The 20,479-nt window shown below is 35.2% G+C and overlaps 1 protein-coding gene across 14 annotated transcripts in view; it reads left to right on the plus strand.

The window, feature by feature from the left end:
* The window catches only part of Ssdp (Sequence-specific single-stranded DNA-binding protein), a 690,704-nt gene that overhangs the window by 238,770 nt on the left and 431,455 nt on the right, over positions 1 to 20,479 (plus strand). For 12 of the 14 annotated variants that reach the window (XM_081762329.1, XM_081762326.1, XM_081762331.1 and 9 more), the window contains exon 5: positions 10,635 to 10,676. The exons of the other annotated variants lie outside the window; for them this stretch is intronic. In XM_081762329.1, coding sequence (XP_081618455.1) covers positions 10,635 to 10,676 — 42 coding nt within the window. The remainder of the gene's footprint in view (positions 1 to 10,634; positions 10,677 to 20,479) is intronic. 14 annotated transcript variants of the gene reach the window in all.

Genomic DNA, 20,479 nt, shown 5'->3' on the forward strand with positions numbered 1-20,479 from the left:
TGGATGGTTGCCTTCATTGGTTTCGGTTTTCGAACTGGTATTCCATTGGTGGAAAAAGTGTATGTTGTGAAACCCAGCATAGTACAAGGCTTGTATTGGTTCTAGTCGTGTGCGTTGTACGGATTGACTTAATTCAAACTGGAAGAAAAAAAAATATTATAGGTGCCTTCCATCTCAATTCAGGCAGAGCATGTACCATCACCATCTCAGATATTGTTGAAACCTTTTTATAGCAACTAGACGTGTTTTTAAGAGACCCATATTTTTTTGTTTTGTCGAAAAAAAATTTTCCCTACAAGTAATGGGCTATCAAAGACGGGGAGTACAATTTATGAAGTGTAGAATACTTGGGAAATGTTCAACTTCAGAGCCCCACCATTCAGCTGTGGAGACAGGTAGTTATAATTCTTGTTGTAGTATGTACATAAGGATATAAATAAACTATATTTTATTATAGTTTGGTTTGCGCATGCGTATCTTTTTGTACATACATTAACAAATGAACGTCAGTTTACCTGGAAAGTCTAAGTTTGCGAATTATTTTCGAGCAATTCTGTTTCGAATTTTAAAATTCTGTTTTCACGGTTGGTAAGACCTAGTTACCCGCTTTCCGAAGAAAAAAAAAGTATCGCTTCTGTGTGCTACCGTTTTGTCGCAAAAAGTTCGAGAAATTGTAAAATTCTCAAAAATCGCCATTTTTGGGCACCATTTTCTCGAAAACGCCATCTTTTAAAATTCTGAAATTTTGTCAGATGGTTCAACTTTACATGAATAATAAACACACCTAGTAGTACCATTCTCGACCAATGCTTCATGGATTAACTACAGCCTTTTGAAGTTAGCGAAGTTTCGTTAACTTTGATGTCACAGTTAGTAACACTGGAAACAATAAAAATGCAATGATTTGATTATGTTTGTGATTCACATTAATTAGGTGAATAATAAAGGTTTTCCTGACTGATTTTTTTATTGTTTTGATCAAAAAAGCTCTCTGGAATAGAAAATGAGCCTCCCTCCTACTCCTCCGTTTTTTTAAACCGAAGTAATCTAAAATGGAAATTATGATTACGAAACACACAAATTTTAAGTTTAGTTAAAATGGCCATCCAATAAATTCTGATACATAAAAATCCTGAACTATTACCTCAGTGATGATTTGAAATGCTCCAGACAAAGTCTCAATTAAGTTCGATGTCATTACAGTGATCGAAAAGGACAAAAAGTTAAAAAAAAAAAAAAAAAAAAAAATCGAAACATTTTCTTACGCGTTCCATCAAAGAAATTTACGGACTTTTTAAACAGAACAATCCCAGCATAAGAATGGATCACTCGGAATTTTATAGTATTCGACTAAAGTGGGTCAGTCCGCAACCTGCGAGGGATGTGTGTGTGAGTGTGTGTGTATTGTGCAAATTTTAAGTTTACTGCTACTGCGTTGCAACAAATCAAAAGTGCAACCTGTATTGAAGTTGTCATGAGTGACCTATTTCCTTTAGTGGTATGATCCGTAGAAAATGACAGCTGTCTTCTTCAAGAATGTGGTGAATGTCCTGGAGTGGAAGAATGTGTGGAGTCTTTAATTATTGATCCTATTGAAAATTAAAGTGTTACGTACACTGAAAAAAATCCGTTCTCCGGACAGCGGCATTGTACAAATATACAGTATCCTCTTGCTTACTATAGAAATAAGTACGGAGCATACGTTATCCGTATGCTACATAGGCACTCCCCTTAGATGTTACATCATGCCGTTGCAGGATGTCTGACATCTAACAGTTTTCCGCATATCACATACATATACTTATGTTACCGTCGTCAGCTATATGTTATATACGCCCAGTTGTATGTGAGATCCTGACCGCCTACATTGTTTCATACAGAAAGTACGTATAGACGGAACACTTATACAGAAAGTGTTATAAAACATGCGTTTTCAGTTATACGTCTGCTGTACGTTAAGTCCAAAAACTACAGGAATTACGCATGTAACCTATCTTTTTAAGTACGCCACCTACAATTTTTTTTTCTCAGTGTATGCCATATGGGAAAACAATGATCTCGTTAAAAGAAACTGTACAACTTTCTGTTTTCGTATCGTACATTGCTGGTTTAACCGTAAGAATTGTAATTCATTACTACATCAAGAAAATCCAAAGAGAATTAATTGCTACCGAAAAGCATCGTATAAAATTTCAAGATACATATTCTATTTTACTTCATGTGGACTTCGTTGAAAACTGGACTGTTATTCTGCAAAGTGAAATTCAGAGTTATGACCGGAATATGAAACAACTGACATTTTTTTTATTTTTATTTTATTTATTTATTTATTTATTTATTTATTTTGTAATAAGCGACGACAAAACACACGATTCGGCTCATGCACCCATAGCCATAGACAAGATTCTAAAAAAAATACTGGGAGATAAGCGAAAATATAGGTTATAGAGAAAGGTTCCAATACGTGAAGATAAGTGTCTACAATTTCCCAAACAGTGTCAGTGATTTCTGATGGTGATGCATCCCACTTAAGAAAATCGCTTTGAGATGTTCGAGATGCAGACAGGTCCGATAAAGCAGTGGTTTTGCAGTGAAACCGGCCATGCTAGGGTGTCAGCGATGGTATTGGGGGGGGGGGGGGAAGTAAATAATGGGGCAACGCGGCATAATCTTAGGCGAAAACAGATACACAGTATTAAAACCGCAGAAAAATTCGTGAGTATAGTGCAAGTACAAACTCCAGGCAAGTACTCTCGTTTTGTTGCCTGGAACTGAATTCGACAACTTCCGGAAGAAAGAAAGCAAGAATGGGAAAGTATGCGTCCGGTAACTGGTATTAAACGAAGTCACCTTTGGTAACGGGTCACCATCAGGGCCGGATTTCCCAATAGGCCCGGTGGGCCCGGGCCTATGGGCGCAAGCTCCCGGAGGGCGCACGGCCGAAAGAAAAAAAAAATAAAAGATATCTAGAAATAAAAATAAATAGCTATAACTTAACATCTTTTTAATTGATTAAAAAAGATCAGGCTAATAAAGCATTCTGATTTTGAAGTTCATTGGAACAAATAATTGTTGGTAAAGTTGAACTATTTTTCAGCATTATGCATCAACTTCGTTACAACATTGATCTCAAGCACGGGAGGACTGGCTTTTTTTTTTTTTGCTTATTTACTTATTTTTTTACTAGCTTTTTATATTTATTTGCCCAAATGGCTAAATTGAACAAAACCAAAGTTATTCACCAATCTTTTGTTAATACATTAACGGTATTTTGTTAAGTCCAGAACCAAGTAAATTCCTTAAAAAACTTGCAATGATAAAATTGCACCGTGGAGTGGTGTTTAAGCAATTAACATATAGGCCTGATATAATTACTTAATAAAGGTTTTTAGGAAAGTAACTTTAACCAGACTAGGGAGCGGAAAGAATTATTGGGCCTAGGGGCGCCAAAATGCCAAATCCGGCCCTGGTCACCATGAACTAACTTCATGCTTCCCCGAAAATCAAGCTTCCGCAATTCAAAGTGCAGATTTAAGAAGTCTGCAAAAAGGAACTTTTGTTAAATACATATGCGCAAAGGCGCCTATTTCTCTCTAAATTGGGGGGCATTCAAATTATGCCAAATATTGTATATTCAAAAGTACAATAGGGGGCGCAGGTCTCTCCAGGATCGACGCCCTTGCATATACGTATGATAACCAGTGGTGCGTAGCAGAATTATGAATAAATCATTAAGTACGTAAACTTGAAGTGCTGTTTATGCTTCCACATGGACCTTCAGCAGGGTACAGGTTTCCAGAAGAGCATAAGAGGAGAGAAAATAAGTGTTTTATGATTATCGACAATGTGCTACGAAGGGGCGGATCCAGGACGGACTTCTGGGGGGGTGTAATACTGCTACTTAGAGCTACTTTTAAGAGCTCCAAACTCTGGGATGGGTTTTATTTATATGTAAAATAAGAAAGTTTCTTCTTCTGGGAGGGCAATCGCCTCCCTGGATCCACCTATGGAGGAGTTGTGAGTGTACCAACACCTATTGGAGCATCTGCATGGTTACATGCTATTAGCGAAGAAGACACCAAGCAAGCAAATGGTTGGTCCATGTGGAAAAAAAAAAATCAGTGAAATTTTGTTTCCGAAGACCATTTTAAGTAAGTAAACTTAAAATTTGTTTTTTTCGTAATCGTAATTTCCATCTCAGATTACTTCGTTAAAAAAAAACGGAGAAGAAAGGGGGAGGCTCATTTTACTATTTCAGAGAGCCTTTTTGATTAAGGGGGGCGCGGTGGCTCAGTGGTAGAGCGCTCACCTCCGGTGCTTGGGGTCCCTGGTTCGATCCCAGCTCGCGCCGTGTGGACTTTGTGGTGGACAAACACCGTGCTCGTGGGTTTTCTCGGGGTTCTCCCGTTTCCTCCCACTTTCTTCATTCCACCATTTCACTCATCTCTCACCATCACCGTCTCCTTTAGCCTAACCGGCATAACCGTGGGACGTAAAACTAAAGATTTCATTTTTTTTTCCTTTTTGATTAAAAAAAAACAGTCAGGAAAGCCTTTATTATTCATTTAATGAATGTGAACCACAAACATTATCAAATCATTGAATTTTTGTTGCTTCCAGTGTTGCTAACTGTGACATCAAAGTTAACGAAACTTCGCTAAGTTCAAAAGGCTGTAGTTAATCCATGAAGCATTGGTCGAGAATGGCACTTTATTATTCATGTAAAGTTGAACCACCTGACAAAATTTCAGAATTTTAAAAGATGGTGTTTTTGAGAAAATGGTGCCCAAAAATGGCGATTTTTGAAAATTTTATAATTTCTCGATTTTTTTTTTTTTGCGACGAAACGGTAGCACACAGAAGCGATACATTTTTTTTTTTTTTCGGAAAGCAGGTAACTAGGTCTTACTAACCGTGAAAACAGAATTTTAAAATTCGAACCGCAAGTGCTCGAAAATAATTCGCAAACTTCGAGTTTTCAGATAAACTGACCTTCATTTGTTAATTTATGTACAAAAAGATGCGCATGCGCAAACCAAACTATAATAAAATATAGTTTATTTATATACCTATGTACATACCACAACAAGAATTGTAACTCTACCTGTCTCCGTAGCTGAATGAGGGGGGGGGACTCCGAAGTTGACTATTTTCCATGTCTTTTGCAATTCATACATTGTACTCCCCACCTTTGATGGCCTATTACTTGTCGGGAAAACTTTTTTCGGCAAAACGAAAAAAATTTGGGTCTCTTAAAAACATGTCTAGTTGCTATAAAAAAGTTTCAACAATATCTGAGATGGTGATGGTACAATTTTATTTATTTATTTATTTATTTTATTTTTATTTATTTATTTATTTATTTATTTATTTATTTATTTTTTGCCTGAGTTGAAATGGAAGGCACCTATACGAACTTTATTGCTTACACCTCGTTTACCGTACGGGAAACACTTTATTCTGAGCTTCAGATATTCTATTAAAACCTAATATAAGCTATGTTTACAAAATTAAATCTACAAGTGGTCATTTTGTGTGTGGTGTTAGGTAGTTGAACGATAATAAAAGTTTATTGTTTACGTAATTTATTATTTTTGGTTTTATATTGTGTTAATACATTTGAAGTACGAAACTTAGGGATAACTTAGGGAACTTAGGGATAACTTTCTCCCGCTCAGACTTTGGTGGCCTCGAAAATGTTATGTTTACAAGTAGACACACTTGTTCTACGTAGCTTTAAAAAAAGTGAAGTTTCTTTGGAGTTTTAATTTATGTATGATTTCTAAATGATAATTTTGCCCCAGTAAGTCCAAGTGTTAGATTTTCAGAACAGTTATGATGTATACTAACACTATTAAATTTTCTCTAAAACATTTTTTGGCGTACAACACTACCCAAATAGCTCCACATACAAATTGTTCGAACTACGAAATCCATTGCGTCCACTTATTTGCTTTTTTTTTTTTTTTTTTTTTTTTCTCGTGTGATCTATTGCCTGAATATTGAACTACTTATATTTTCTTTCTCAGAAAACAATAATTAAATGCTTCTTCTTGGAAGGGAGAGGTGGAACGTACTAATAGTTCTTCATTAAAGTTCAAATGTTCATAAAAGCTCAAAATTTCCCAGGCAAAATAATCATGGAAAAAGCTGTTATAAGATTTTTCTCATAGAAAGTAATCACTTAAAGTGGGCAAATTTTGTACATATAGTATCTAGTTTAACGTTTCACGATTATGCTTGAGGCTAAAGAAGAAGAAGCTGAGGATGATAACGGATGGAATGGTGAAACAAAGGAAGTGGAAGGAGACTAGAGGATCCCGAGGAAACCCACACATAAGAAGTTTGTCCATCACAAAGCGAGCTGTAATCAAACCTGCCACCTAGCTCACCAAAAGTGATCTCTACAACAGAGCCATCGCTGTTTCCCTGCTGGTAGAAGTGCATACATTTCCAACTCACAGTCAACCCAAATTTAATATTACGTAGGAATTCGTTCTCTGGGAGTAGCGGTGGCTCACTAATAGAGCGCTCATTTCTGATGCGTTGGGACTGTGGTTCAATTCCATCTCGCGCCAAGTGATCTTTGTGATGGATAGACATGTTGTGCGTTGTTTTCTTCGCGTTTGTTCCGTTTCCTTCCATTTCCTTCATTTATAATCATCAGCACCGTCTCTCTCAGCCTCTGTGGACCATTATTATTATTTTTCTTTTTAAAAAAGAAAGAAAATGTTCTCGTGTGAACCTAGGAAGGGACACAATGATTTTTGACCTTAATATAACTGATGAAGTTCTCTCTCTCTCTCTCTCTCTCTCTCTGTGTGTGTGTGTGTGTGTGTGTGTGTGCGCGCGCGCGCGCGCGCGCTATAATGGGCTATACAAATTATGCAGAAGCTGTGCACAAGCTAAGAAATATAAGTAAGCTGAATGTTATTGGTATCCCAGTAATGTTCTGTTTATAACAAACTCTCGAAGTCTTCTTTTTCCCTTGCTGATAACTTATATTAAAAGTATATCAGAATTTTAATTAAAAGAAATAAATACATTAGAGTAATAAAATTGTTAGCAATTCTTTATGGAGCTTGTTGAGGAAAGAACATCATAAGTCGAGTAAGTTTCATATATACAAGGTCTACGTCATGCGATCTTTTATTTTTATTTATTTATTTATTTATTTATTTATTTATTTATTTATTTTTAGGAGAATGAAAACAAATAATAGTGTGATGCAATTGGTTTTGGTACAATCTAAACAAAAAATAATAATGAAGTATACTGAAAAATAATAGATTGATTAATAATATCAGCTTTCAGTGCCCAAACTATATGGAACGGTATTTATTACTTCCGTGTGGATCCGAACGATTTATTTGAGGCAAATACCTCACCGGAGATCGAACACTGGTGGAAAGTAATTAGCGACTATTAATGGGAAGGCACTATTTTTGTTGTGGTTTGATTACTAACTAATCTCTCATTTTTTTCTGAAAATTGTTTATAACGAAACTTGTGATAGATAATGCTGCATAAACTGGATATGAACACCCAATCAAATACCTTGAGAGAAAAAAAAAATGTAGATGGCGTACTTAAAAAGATAGGTTACGTGCATAATTCCTGTAGTTTTTGGACAACCTACAGCAGACGTATAACTAAAAACGCATGTTTTATAATAATTTCCGTATAAGTGTTCCATCTATACGTACTTTCCATGTAAAACAATGTAGACAGACAGGATCTGACATACAAATGGATGTATATAACATGTAGCCGAGGAATGTAACATAAGTATATGTATGTGATATACGAAAAACTGTTAGATGTCAGATATCATGCAACACCTAAGGGCAGTGCGTATGTAGCATATGCATAACTAACATGCTGTAGTAAGGAAGACGATTTCGTATATTTTTACAATATACTGCTGTCCGGAGAACGGATTTTTCTCAGTGTAGTCAATGAAATTCAACAAGTTGAGAATATGGGTCTGCGATATTTTAAGTGGAGTTGGAGTGGTAAGGATATTTGTTTACACAGGATTTTACAAATGGGCAAAATATTTTTATTGTGACATTGTTGGTTGAGAGTTTTAATATGTTCCTGTATCCCATGGTAAAATAGGACATAAAAGCAAAGCGATATAATATATATATATATATATATATATATATATATATATATATATATATATATATATATACATACATACATACATACAGGGTGTTTCAATACTACACCGGCAACGTTTGGGAAAAGATTCCTGACATCAACATGAGACAAAAAGTATAGACCATCCCGTGCTGGAAAATGCTTCCTTTCGGAGTTATAGGCTGCCGAAAACAAGAAAAAATCAATTTTGAAGATGCATAGCTCCAAAACTATGGTACCTACCGTAGTCGGGTCAAGCCTTCACTTAGGAACTGATATGTGCCCTATCCAAATATCCAAGTTTCAGAATCCTGTGGTACTTCCGCAACAATTATTATGGAGGTAGTTGGAGACTTGAAATTAGATGCCCGAAGGTAAACACTTTCTATAAAAATTGTTTGGAAGGGAAACACCCACTTTTGGAAGGGGCGCATAATAGTTCCTAAGTGAAGTCTTGACCCGACTACGGTAGGTTCCATAGTTTTGGAGCTATGAACTTTTAAAATTGATTTTTTCATGTTTTCGGCAGCCTGTAACTCCGAAAGGAAGCATTGGTGCACCCAGGTTGGTCTATACTTTTTGTTAGGGATGCGCACGAGACGAGTCGAGACAAGGCTCTTCCAATAGAGAAGTATATAGTTCTCGAGTTGAGACATCACTTTTACAGCATATTTTCGAGACGAGACAGCCACGAATCTTGTCTCGTGCGCATCCCTACTTTTTGTCTTATCTTGGTGCCATGAATCACCTCCCAAACGTTGTCGGTGTTCTTTTGAAACACCCTATATATATATATATATATATATATATATATATATATATATATATATATATATATATATATAATATACTATGTGATCAAAAGTATCCGGACACCTCAAAAACATACGTTTTTCATATTAGGTGCATTGTGTTGCCACCTACTGCCAAGTACTCATTACCAGCGACCTCAGTAGTCATTAGACATCGTGAGAAAGCAGGATGGGGCGCTCCGCGGAACTCACGGACTTCGAACGTGGTCAAGTGATTGGGTGTCACTTGGGTCAGAAGTCTGTACGCAAGATTTCCACACTCCTAAATATCCTTAGGTCCACTGTGTGTGATGTGATAGTGAAGTGGAAACGTGAAAGGACACGTTCAGCACAAAAGCATACAGGCTAGCCTCGTCTGTTGACTGACAGAGACCGCCGACAGTTGAAGAGAGTCGTAAGGTGTAATAGGCAGACATCTTTCCAGACAGGAATTCCAAACTGCATCAGGGTACACTTCAAGTACTATGACAGTTAGGCGTGAGGTGAGAAAACTTGGATTTCATTGTCGAGCGGCTGCTCATAAGCCACACATCACTCAGGTAAATGCCAAATGACGCCTCGCTTGGTGTGAGGAGCGTAAACATTGGACGATAGAACAATGGAAAAACGTTGTGTGGAGTGACGAATCACGGTGCAGAATGTGGCGATCCGATGGCAGGGTGTGGGTATAGTGAATGCCCGTCGAACGTCATCTGTCAGCGTGTGTAGTGCCAACAGTAAAATTCGGAGGTGGTGGCGTTAAAGTGTGGTCGTGTGTTTCTTGGAGGTTCTTGCACCCCTTGTTGTTTTGCGTGGCACTCTCACAGCGCAGGTCTACATTGATGTTTTAAGCACCTTCTTGCTTCCCACTGTTGAAGAGCAATTCGGGGATGGCGATTGCATCTTTCAACACGATCGAACACCTGTTCATACTGCACGGCTGTGGCGGAGTGGTTACACAACCATAACATCGCTGTAATGGACTGGTCTGCACAGAGTCCTGAATTGAATCCTATAAAACACCTGTGGGATGTGTTGGAACGCCGACTTCGTGATAGGTCTCACCAACCAGCATCGATACCTCTCCTCAGTTCAGCACTCCGTGAAGAATGGGCTGCCATTCCCCAAGAATCCTTCCAGCACCTGATTGAAAGTATGCCTGCGACAGTGGAAGCTGTCATCAAGGATAAGAGTGGGCCAACGCCATATTGAATTTCAGCAGTACCGAAGGAGGTCGTCTCGAACTTGTAAGTCATTTTCAGCCAGGTGTCCGGATACTTTTGATCACATAGCGTATATAATTTATTTGTACATGCAATTAATGACTGGTACTTTCTTTGTTGTAACAAACGTGTATAAATAATCTTTAGGAAACATGCTAGTTCAGTTTGCCGGTGAAACTCTTTCATCTTAACAATTATAGGTTGTATCTTGGTGTACATAGAGTAGCAAATGCAAAACATTCTATAAACTATTATTCCACCCAGGCAATGTTTAAATAGTAGTAAATATGTAAAATAATACATTGTATAGTATTTGCATTTATCATCTGTCTCTAACTACTAAACAAGAGCAGAACAAATATGTAAGTTTGTACATAATGGTGCACTGTTGGTGAAGTGAGATTGTTTTTCTAATTGGCATGCTTTTTGCATGTGTTTCTTTCCATACACTTATTCTGTCTCCTTCTTCCAGGGTTTTGTAAATTCCGGGTATGGTGTAAATGGAATAGCACACGTGAGTACTTTTAGTTTTTATATATATATATAAAGTGTTAGTTTTAACATTATGTAATTTTTTAAACACTCACTGCTTCTGTAAAAGGCATATCATAAATTAGTAAAGTGGTGTTGGTAAGGTAGTACTTTCTGAATGGTTAATAGTGAACGCAATATGTACTTCGCTTGTGCTTTGATTACACTATTGCATCGCAACCTACAGTGTTACCATTTTTTATGTGCATCGTGCTGCTTCTATAATCTTATGAAACGAATTTGCTCATCACTGTTACTACCACTGACTCTTATTATTTACAGGCTTTTGCGTAATTCATGTTCGCCTATTGTTACTTATGCTTTGTACATATTGTTGTTTAGGTATTAGTATTCCACTCATTTTTCAAATTCCTTTAGCTGGGCCGCGGTGGCTCAGTGGTAGAGCGTTCACCTCTGGTGCTTGGGGTCCCGGGTTCGATCCCAACCCCCGCCAAATGAACTTTGTGGTGGACAAACACCGTGTGCGTGGGTTTTCTCGGGGTTCTCCCGTTTCCTCCCAATTTCTTCATTCCACCATTTCATTTCTCATAATCACCGTCTCCTTTAGCCTAGCCGGCATAACCGTGGGACGTAAAACTCAAAGATTTCATTTCATTTTTCATTTCAAATTCCTTCAAAATACTGTAAGATTCAAATATATAGTTTAAAGTTTCTGGGTAATTTGTAGTAGTTCCAAACTACGCTTAGCGAAATAGTTTACTGTTGTCAAGATCCTGCTTAATGTTAAAAAACAATCAATGATATATATACTAATTTGTTTGATAATTTCAACAAAAATGGTTTTGGGTAGAAGTGCATTATAGATATAAATTTAATTATTATTAGTTGGATTTTGCAGTATATGATGAATGAGAGACATTAAAATGAAAGTTGACAACCGATGAACACACTTAAATATTTCGTTCTATGTACTTAGACGGTGGGATGCGTATTTATTTCTGAGTGTTAATACAATGTGTAATGTAAAGATGTGAATAATCATTTCTTCTTAATAAAATGCCACAAAACATTCATACTATCCTCTTATTACATTGAAAATTTGAAGTTTCTTTTTTTTAAATTATTTTCTGTATATTTAAAATATTTCGAGTATTCCATGCGTATTACGTAACATGATTACAAATTCCAGAGGACATTTTGTATTTCAACATGAGAGAATATTTATTCTCAAACATTGGCTCCGTTACCCCGTCACTGCACTGAATCGAATTATATAATTTTAGTAAACTCAAGGATTTGGATCTATAGCATCGAAAGTTGTTACAAAATTTATATTTAAAAAAAAAAAAATGTAAATTCAAGTCACAGTAATATCAATCGAATATCTACTAGCCTTTTTAATAGTAACTTTCTTGGATGGAATACTTAGCTTTCCTTGTGACATAAACAGATTCAGAATGAAATGAAAATGAAATCTCACTGTGTAACGTTCTACGTTATCTCCTTTAGACTGAGAGAGATAGATGATTAAGGCAAGTAAATGATGATTGAAGAAAAAATGAAATCTTTTAGTTTATCGTCCCACGTTTATGTGTGTTAGGCTAAAGGAGTCGGATGTTGAAGGGAAGTAAATGAAGATGGAATAATTGGTGGAATGAAATGTGGGAAGAAACGGAGGAACTCCAAATCACGTGCGTTTTATGATGAATTATTATTATTATTATTATTATTATTATTAATCAACATTCGGTTATCTGAGTTGATCATTTGCATCAGTTAAACGCACTGGAAACTCGGTCTAGTCTTCTTGGGTTTTTGGTCCTAATTATTCACTTCATGTGTGTTTATCGCCCGTCTTTAACATGAAAGATACAAATGTGAAATGAGGAGCTCCTCCATGGCTAGGCGGTTAGCATACATGCCTTTTGCGTGGGGGATCTGGGCTCAATTCCCGGCGGGAGCTCATGTGGTTCGGATTCCACGTTAATCAGTAGCTCTAGTCTCATATAGGCTCGTTAAAATCAACTCAATAAATGTGAAATGACTATACAATTTCATTTCGTACATTTATTCGTATCTTTCCTCATATGTGTGATTTTTAATTTTTACTTATTTGGAAATACCTAGAAAATTTTAATAACTTAAAATTTATTTAGTGTGTTTTCAATGTCACATTTCTTACGCGAAGAATTAAAATCAGTCTTTCATATGTCAGTGCATAGGGAATATGAACTGGAACTAACATATTTGGATGATCAGGAAGAAATGCACATTTTTTTTTCCTGTCAAATACTGACTGGTTTTGAGTCATATTGGGCCTTATGCAGAATCTTTCTGACGCGTGATTAGTACCATACTAAAGAGTTCGACTAACATTTGTTTCCTGCAGTAGTCAGACCTTTAGTATGATGCTAATCATATGTCAAAACGACTCTGCATAAGGCGGCTTGTGTTTATTATGTGGTAAAACTCAAATACACAGGGCCTTATGCAGAGTCGTTTTGATGTATGATTAGAAAGATACTAAAGGACTGGCTAGTGCAGAAAACATACGTCAGTCGAACTCTTTAGTATGGCAGTAATCACGCTTCAAAACGACTCTGCATAAGGCACACAGAGTTTAGTTGCCACGTTATTTTTGGTTCTCCCTCTTAATCTTGTTCCAAATAGCGTCAGGCGTTGCCAACACTCGCTACAGCTGTTCAGTCAATGGACCTCTTGGCAGTGTAAACAAGTTGCGTCCTCGACTACACTCTATTGTTCCACTAGGTTTGTATTTGACGAGTGCGGCGCACAATTGATCCGCGAGTAGGCGACAAATGAAGTCGTCAGTTTACTCTTGATTACGTAGCACTGTTATAACACGAACGAATGTGTCGTATATTGCAGTTTCATATTTGTTTTTAAAGTAGTTGCATTCCGGGACCTGCATAAGAAATGAATGAATTTACAATGCCTCAAGGTTAAAACGAACGTTGCATGTGTTTCTTCCTGAGAAGGCAATGAAGCATTTTAAAAAGAGAAATAAAACCGAACGTCAAAGTCCAGTCATTGTTTTGTAATGCTGTATTAATATTGTACTTAAGTTAGTCTGTTTCGAAGATGATGCAATATTACTCACGTTTATCATAATAAAGAAATAATAATAATGAAAATCTTGTAATTTTTTGTGTGAGTCAGTGACGTACTACACAAGGCGGGTTCGGGGTTTAACCTCCCCTTCAGCAAGATGTTACGGAAAAATATTTACTATATTGAGATATATACAAAAATTATGTTTGTTCTGAAAGGAAGTTAAATTGTGTTAACCTCTCCCATGACGAAGTTTTACACACGACTCTGTTATGGTCAGTGGTTTCGACGGCCCCATAAACGCCGTGTTGAGAAGCGGAGGAGGTGAACGTTAGGGGCCTCGTAAGTTATGAAATTCGGCTCGCACATAACTTGTTTTCTAGTTCTGTCGCCTGATTCCAGACTCCTTTCCGACGCCTCTTGTACAGTGTTTATTGATCGATTGGATTTTAACGCCTTTTTTTCTAAATGGAATCCGAATTACAGTAATACCTTTGTTTTTATCGAAATTTGTTCTACCCACTGGGAATCGAAGCCGAAATCACGCGCAGAAAAAACACGCACGTTAGCACTTGGGCATGAAGAGGCACACCAGTAACACAGATTCTTTACACCTGTATATGAATAAAGACCAACGGATCGAATTTGAAATGGTAAAAATAGTATAAAGCTTTGTTTTCCTGCCTGGGACTCCCAACAGGGTATCTGTAGGTTGTTTGACGTCTGGTCAGTAACGGTAGACTTGTAATGTTATTTGAGAACAGAGCATGCATAAAAAACTCGGGGAAATATTATGCGTATACGTACTACAAACTATCTGCTATCCGCTCTTCTTATTGCGTTAAAAAAAAAAAAAAGATTGCGGTGGACACAAGACAATTGTGTCAATGTTAATGTGGAAATGCTGGATATATATATATATATATATATATATATATATATATATATATATATATATATATATATAAGCGATGGAGTTGTATTGTTATTCATATGCAGTTCAGTTTTATTTTTATTTCGTTTTGTTATTGAGGCATTTGTTATTGATGACGGGCTATATGAGCACATGGTGAGTTTCAGAAAGAGGGCTCAAAGTTCGTGAATGTTGAGGGTGACAGGGTGAGGGATCCATCGTGTAGCGTCTCTATTTGAATGTCCGTGGTACTGTTGGAGCTGCTGTGAAGTGTTGCTATCTTGTATAATGTATTGAGATTTCATAAAATTTTCGTGTTTTTATCGTTGAATGGCCATTCATTAGACGTAGAGTTTGTGTAACTTTTTAAACATTTTTTTTTTAAAATTTAATCTAATCAATAAAGGCACATGCTGACTGTTTTCAATTCTAAACGTTCTGAGTTCTAATATATTTTCTTCTCTATTTCTGTTTTGACATTGGACTACAAACGTTTGTCATGTGTACTTCCGGGAGTTTCTAACATTATTTTTTGAAATTATTATAAAAGATACATAAAAACGATTTTTAACAAAATAACTAAAAGTAGAAAATAATAAAATAGTTAAAGCCGAAAGTAATAATAATAGTCGCTTAGAAGCTGGAAATAATTATTTACCATTATCTATAAAGAAAATGAAGTTTGTGGCATACCAAACAAATTAATGCAACGTAAAAAAAAAAAAAAATACCATTCAAGCTGATTTTATATTAGAAATTAATTTGTGAGACTCGGCACAGACTTCAAAATATTTTATAGATAATTGTAAGCTTTTAAGCGATTAATAAGAATAATAGTATGCAAAACAAGTGATAGTAGAAATAAAAAATAGGAAAATAATGTTAGTGAGTTTTGCAAGATATTTGAAATTATAATATATAAACATTTACATTTCAATGAAAAAAAATACAGTGAATTTCAGCATGAGTATTATAAAAGGAAATGGATTGTAACAAATGTACATTTTACCGATTTTGCATATTTAGGACGTAAGTATTACAAATAGATACTATATATATATATATATGAAAGGTTTTTAGTAAAGCATGGAGTTCTTATTGATAAATTAACGATCACATGTCGTTCTCATGTGTGCATTCGGTAATTTGTGAACTACTTTGTAAACAGAAAATTCAAATAAAAATTGATTAGATAACCCCTAATCATGGTCTATAGACAGTGGCATACCTCAGGGATCTCCTTTGGGCGCCCATCTTTTTTCCCCTTATTTATTAATTATCTGCTTGAAGAACTTAAATACTAAAATATTTTATTATGTGAGGATGATTTAAAATTACTTACAATACTAAATAGTGGGGATGCCAATTATTTACTAGAGAAATATTTAGATTTTGTTAGTACATGCTGTAAAAATAATACATTAGAAATGAATTGTAAGAAAACTAAATATCATCTATTAGGAAACCCAATACTACGTGAGCAATATGTAGTTAATGGAGTAACTTTGCATAAAACTGAACATATTAAAGATTTCGATTTAGTGTTTGATAGAAATATGAAATTTAGCTATCATATTAATGATATAGTCCAAAGACTAGAAGAATATAAGGCTCATTTTCAAACAATATATTGTATATTTATAATGTATATTTTTAAAATATTGTGTGTTTATACAAGCTTCTTACAAGACTAAAGTTTGGTGTAGTTATTTGAAACAGTCCAAAAATGTTTTATTAGGCTACTATGTCGTAAATTTACTAGATATTAACACTCACGTAGTTATAAATACTGGAATCAATTTGGAGGATTGCAGGCATTAAGTGACAGGAGAAAACTTCTTGAAAGAGATTTTATTCAGAAAATATTAGACAATAGATGTAATGAACATTGCCTGCATATTATAGGTATAAGGATATCAGTGTATAATAGCAGAAATGGATCAGCATCTAATTTCCTTAAATCCAAAATATGTAATTTTTAGAAGAATGGCCAGTGCTTTTAATCATTTTGAAACATTCATTTCTAATCAGTACACAAGCATAAATTTTCAAGTTGGACAAACTTCATTATTGCAGTATTTTTGACGATGTACGTATGTTGAGACTGATAATATTTGATATTAACTTGACAGGGAATTATTGTTTAATCCAGTACTGTTTTATTTTATTATTATTTTCTGTTTCAGTAGAAAATATGTATGTTGAAAATTTACATTGTATACAATATTCATTTACTCTGATCTGGTGCTGTATATTTGCCATCAAACTGTTCATGGCACAGAAATAATAATAATAATAATAATAATAATAATAATAATAATAATAATAATAATAATAATAATTATTATTATTATTATTATTATTATTATTATTATTATTATTATTATTATTATTATTATTATTATTATTATTATTATTATTATTATTATTATTATTATTATTATTATTATTATTGAAAATTTAACGTCCAACATTTGTGCTCCGAGGCTAAGGGGGACTGTAATAATAGTAGTGAACGAAATGGTGAAATGACGGAAGTGGGAAGAAATGGGGAACCCTGAGAAAGCAAACGCACACGGTGTTTGTACACAACAAAGCGCGCTTGGTAAAGGCTGGGATCAAACTAGGAATCCCACTCACCAGAGTTAAGCGATTGACTAAAAAGAGAAAGTATTGTAAATTTAAGTGAGTTATAGCTATATTGATAAAATGGAAACTAAGAAAGGAGTAGGCTGTGAGAATAACCTCGAGAAAACCCAAAGACACGAGTATTCAGCACAGGTACAAATGTCCTGGGACCGAATCTACTACCTCAGTCTGTAGACGCGAACTATCTGCCACTGAGGAGCCATGACTTGGGATGATGAAAGTGAGCATAATGTTAGAGTATATAGACATTTCGGAAGCATATTAGCACCAATTTACAGTGAATTTTTAATGTTTTATGAAGGAAGCATTAATGAGAATTTGGGATTTCAAAATTGGAGGGCAGATCATTAACAAGATCAGGTATGCAGATGATACGGTTATAATAGCTAAAACCGAACGAGGACTACAGGAGATGATTGACAAAATAGTTGACACTGGAAAACTGTATGGAATGGAAATTAACATCGAAAAGTCGAAAGTCATGCCGTGGAAATATCCCGTGGAAACACTCCCTTGCGGATCAGAGAAGAACAAAGAGAACTTGAAGAGGTCGATAATTTCAAGTATCTAGGAAGTATTTTGACGAGCGACTCCCACTGCACCAAAAAAATGCCATAGCTGAAGAAGAATTCAACAATTAAAGATCACTCTTAATTAGCAGGCTCAATATTGGACTTAAGAAGTTGGTCAAGTGCTATATATGGAGCATTGGACTATGTGGTTCAGAGACTTGGACATTACGGAAGTTAGAGAAGAAATATTTAGAGAGATTCGAAATGTGGTGTTGGAGGAAGATGGAGAAGATAAAATGGACAGAGAGAGCAACAAACGAAGATGTTTTAAAACGGATAGGAGAGAAGAGGACACTTCTAGCCATCATCCTTCGTAGAAAGGCCAATTGGATTGGACATATCTTGCGAATAAATTGTCTTCTTCACACCGTCATAGAAGGAAAAATGGAAGGGAAGCGAGGAATAGGTAGAAGAACAACACAGCTGATTGATGATTTGAAAGAGGAGAAAATATTGGGAGTTAAAAGAGGAAGCTGATGATCGAGAAAAGTGGAAGAAACATTTCTAGGCCCAAATCTAAAAATTGAAAATACAAATAAAAATAATAAAAAAAATCCCCATTAGTTTCAGGACGTGCCGAAAGGCAGAATACGTAATAATTAACACCAAATGTTCTTTCCATAATATGACTTTAAATTCAAAGCTGTTTTTCAGATTACACGTTTAATGTGTAATCGCTTTAGTAAACGTAAATATGCAATCGTTTACTGAAAAAAATAGTTAATTATATTTTCTTAGCATATTTCCCATTATAATGATGATGATGGTGTAATTGGTATAAGAAGCATAATAGGGAGGAAGAGATATGCTAGGTAAACAGCGTGCACGTAACTTTCTCGTACTGTTCGAATTTCACTTTGTTTTCCAGTATTTTTTTTTAAAACCCACATTTACAATTATTATTATTGTCTTTGTAGTGTAAAGAAAAGAGCTTGTTACAATGCAATTCGATTTACTTTAAGAACTATACAATTAATATCTTAAGGATGAAAAAAAAAAAACTAACATTTGCTGTTTCTGATACATACATATGCGTAATAACATTTAAGTCTTACTTCGGTTTTCTTTTAAGTTTGTTTATTACATAATTATATCCTGTTCTGCTCAGCTAGATCGCAGGTTTGTTTATTGTTTGAAGTTAATGTGGCTGTTGAGCACCCACGTAATTTGAGGAGTGGGCCACAGTGAGCAAATCCGAACCACCGTTGTGAGTTCACCTCTTAATGCTTTCCCCATTACTAATCGAATCCTGGACGTGTGCACCGAAGGTACGAGCTGTAGCCACTATAACACCGAAGGAGTCAGGTTATTACGAGTTTGGTTTACCAAAATTCCTTTTGTACTCTGTGTGTCCGTACAGAAGGCAAAAATAAATAAAAAATAAATAGAAAATAAGATAAATCTAAACTACTTAATAATAGTTGAGACTACCATCAATTTTCTTCGCAATGTAGAGGATTAAATACTAGGAATGAAGGTCGTTGATAGAGCAGAATCTGTAGAGGTCGACAGTTGCCTATTTTTACGTTGATCACCATAAAGGGAAAACGGTAATAGACAGCCTGAAGCAATTTTCTGTTTAAACAATTAAGCGTCACATGAATCTTCTACTAAATATCTCTACTGAAACTTGAAGTGGTAGAAATATACTACCACTTCCGGTTTCAATACTAATTGAGATAATATCAATCCATAGAAACGAAACGCTTTCACGTGGTGTACACTGACGGCTACTTGTTAATATTACCCGACAATCGATCTATGTATATAATGCTTCAGATATAGTAATCAAAATTATACAGTATTTTGTAAAGAAAAATTCTGAAAATTATTGCACGAGTTTAGTTTCAAAATATGCATCATCTCTAATAGAGACTTCCCCCTCAAATTGTAAGATTTTAGGAGTATATCTTTGAATATACTATTAGTCACATCTGTATTTGATGCCACCGGCATTATCCAATGGTGTAGAGCGAATGGGTTGATTGTGTGTTGCTATGTATCTTAATTTGTGATTACTATAATTTTTCTGTCCATTTCATCATCATCATTTATTTATTGAGAAATGATTTAGTGTGTAAGACACAACTGCAATCGGATGATGTTAAAATTTGATGATCATAACATAGAGTAAGTCTAAATTTGGGGCTATAAATTTTAATGATGATTCAGAAATGTCCCATTTCCCATGTTTTATTGTAGGTTTCATTTGTACTTCTGTCTAGATCTCTGAAAACACTATCTGGGTGGATGTATTTGAACTACTTGATATAGTCTTATTATAATTCGGAGGTAATATTGCAAATTCTTAAAATTGTTGTTTGCTCTCGTGCTTCCGTGTTCACACGCATTTCGAGTGAAATTGAAAATATTAATCGAGGTTTCGTGGTATAATATGAAAGATTTAAGACTGTGATGTAATTACCATATAAAAAGAATTGTCAATGTTTTCTTATTACGGTTGGAACGTTATTTTCGGTATAATTAATAAATTGAATGGAATGCATGATATTTCGTAAAGCGTCAGTCCGCACGTGAAGATTGCTTCATTTTGATGTTAAAAATGTTGAAGTGTTAGGAATGTATTTAATTATTTTTAGGAAATTGTAGTTTGTTGAT

This window comes from Thermobia domestica, chromosome 6 (genome assembly GCF_964235325.1).
Source record: "Thermobia domestica chromosome 6, izTheDome1.hap1.1, whole genome shotgun sequence".
In the NCBI taxonomy this organism is placed as follows: domain Eukaryota; kingdom Metazoa; phylum Arthropoda; class Insecta; order Zygentoma; family Lepismatidae; genus Thermobia; species Thermobia domestica.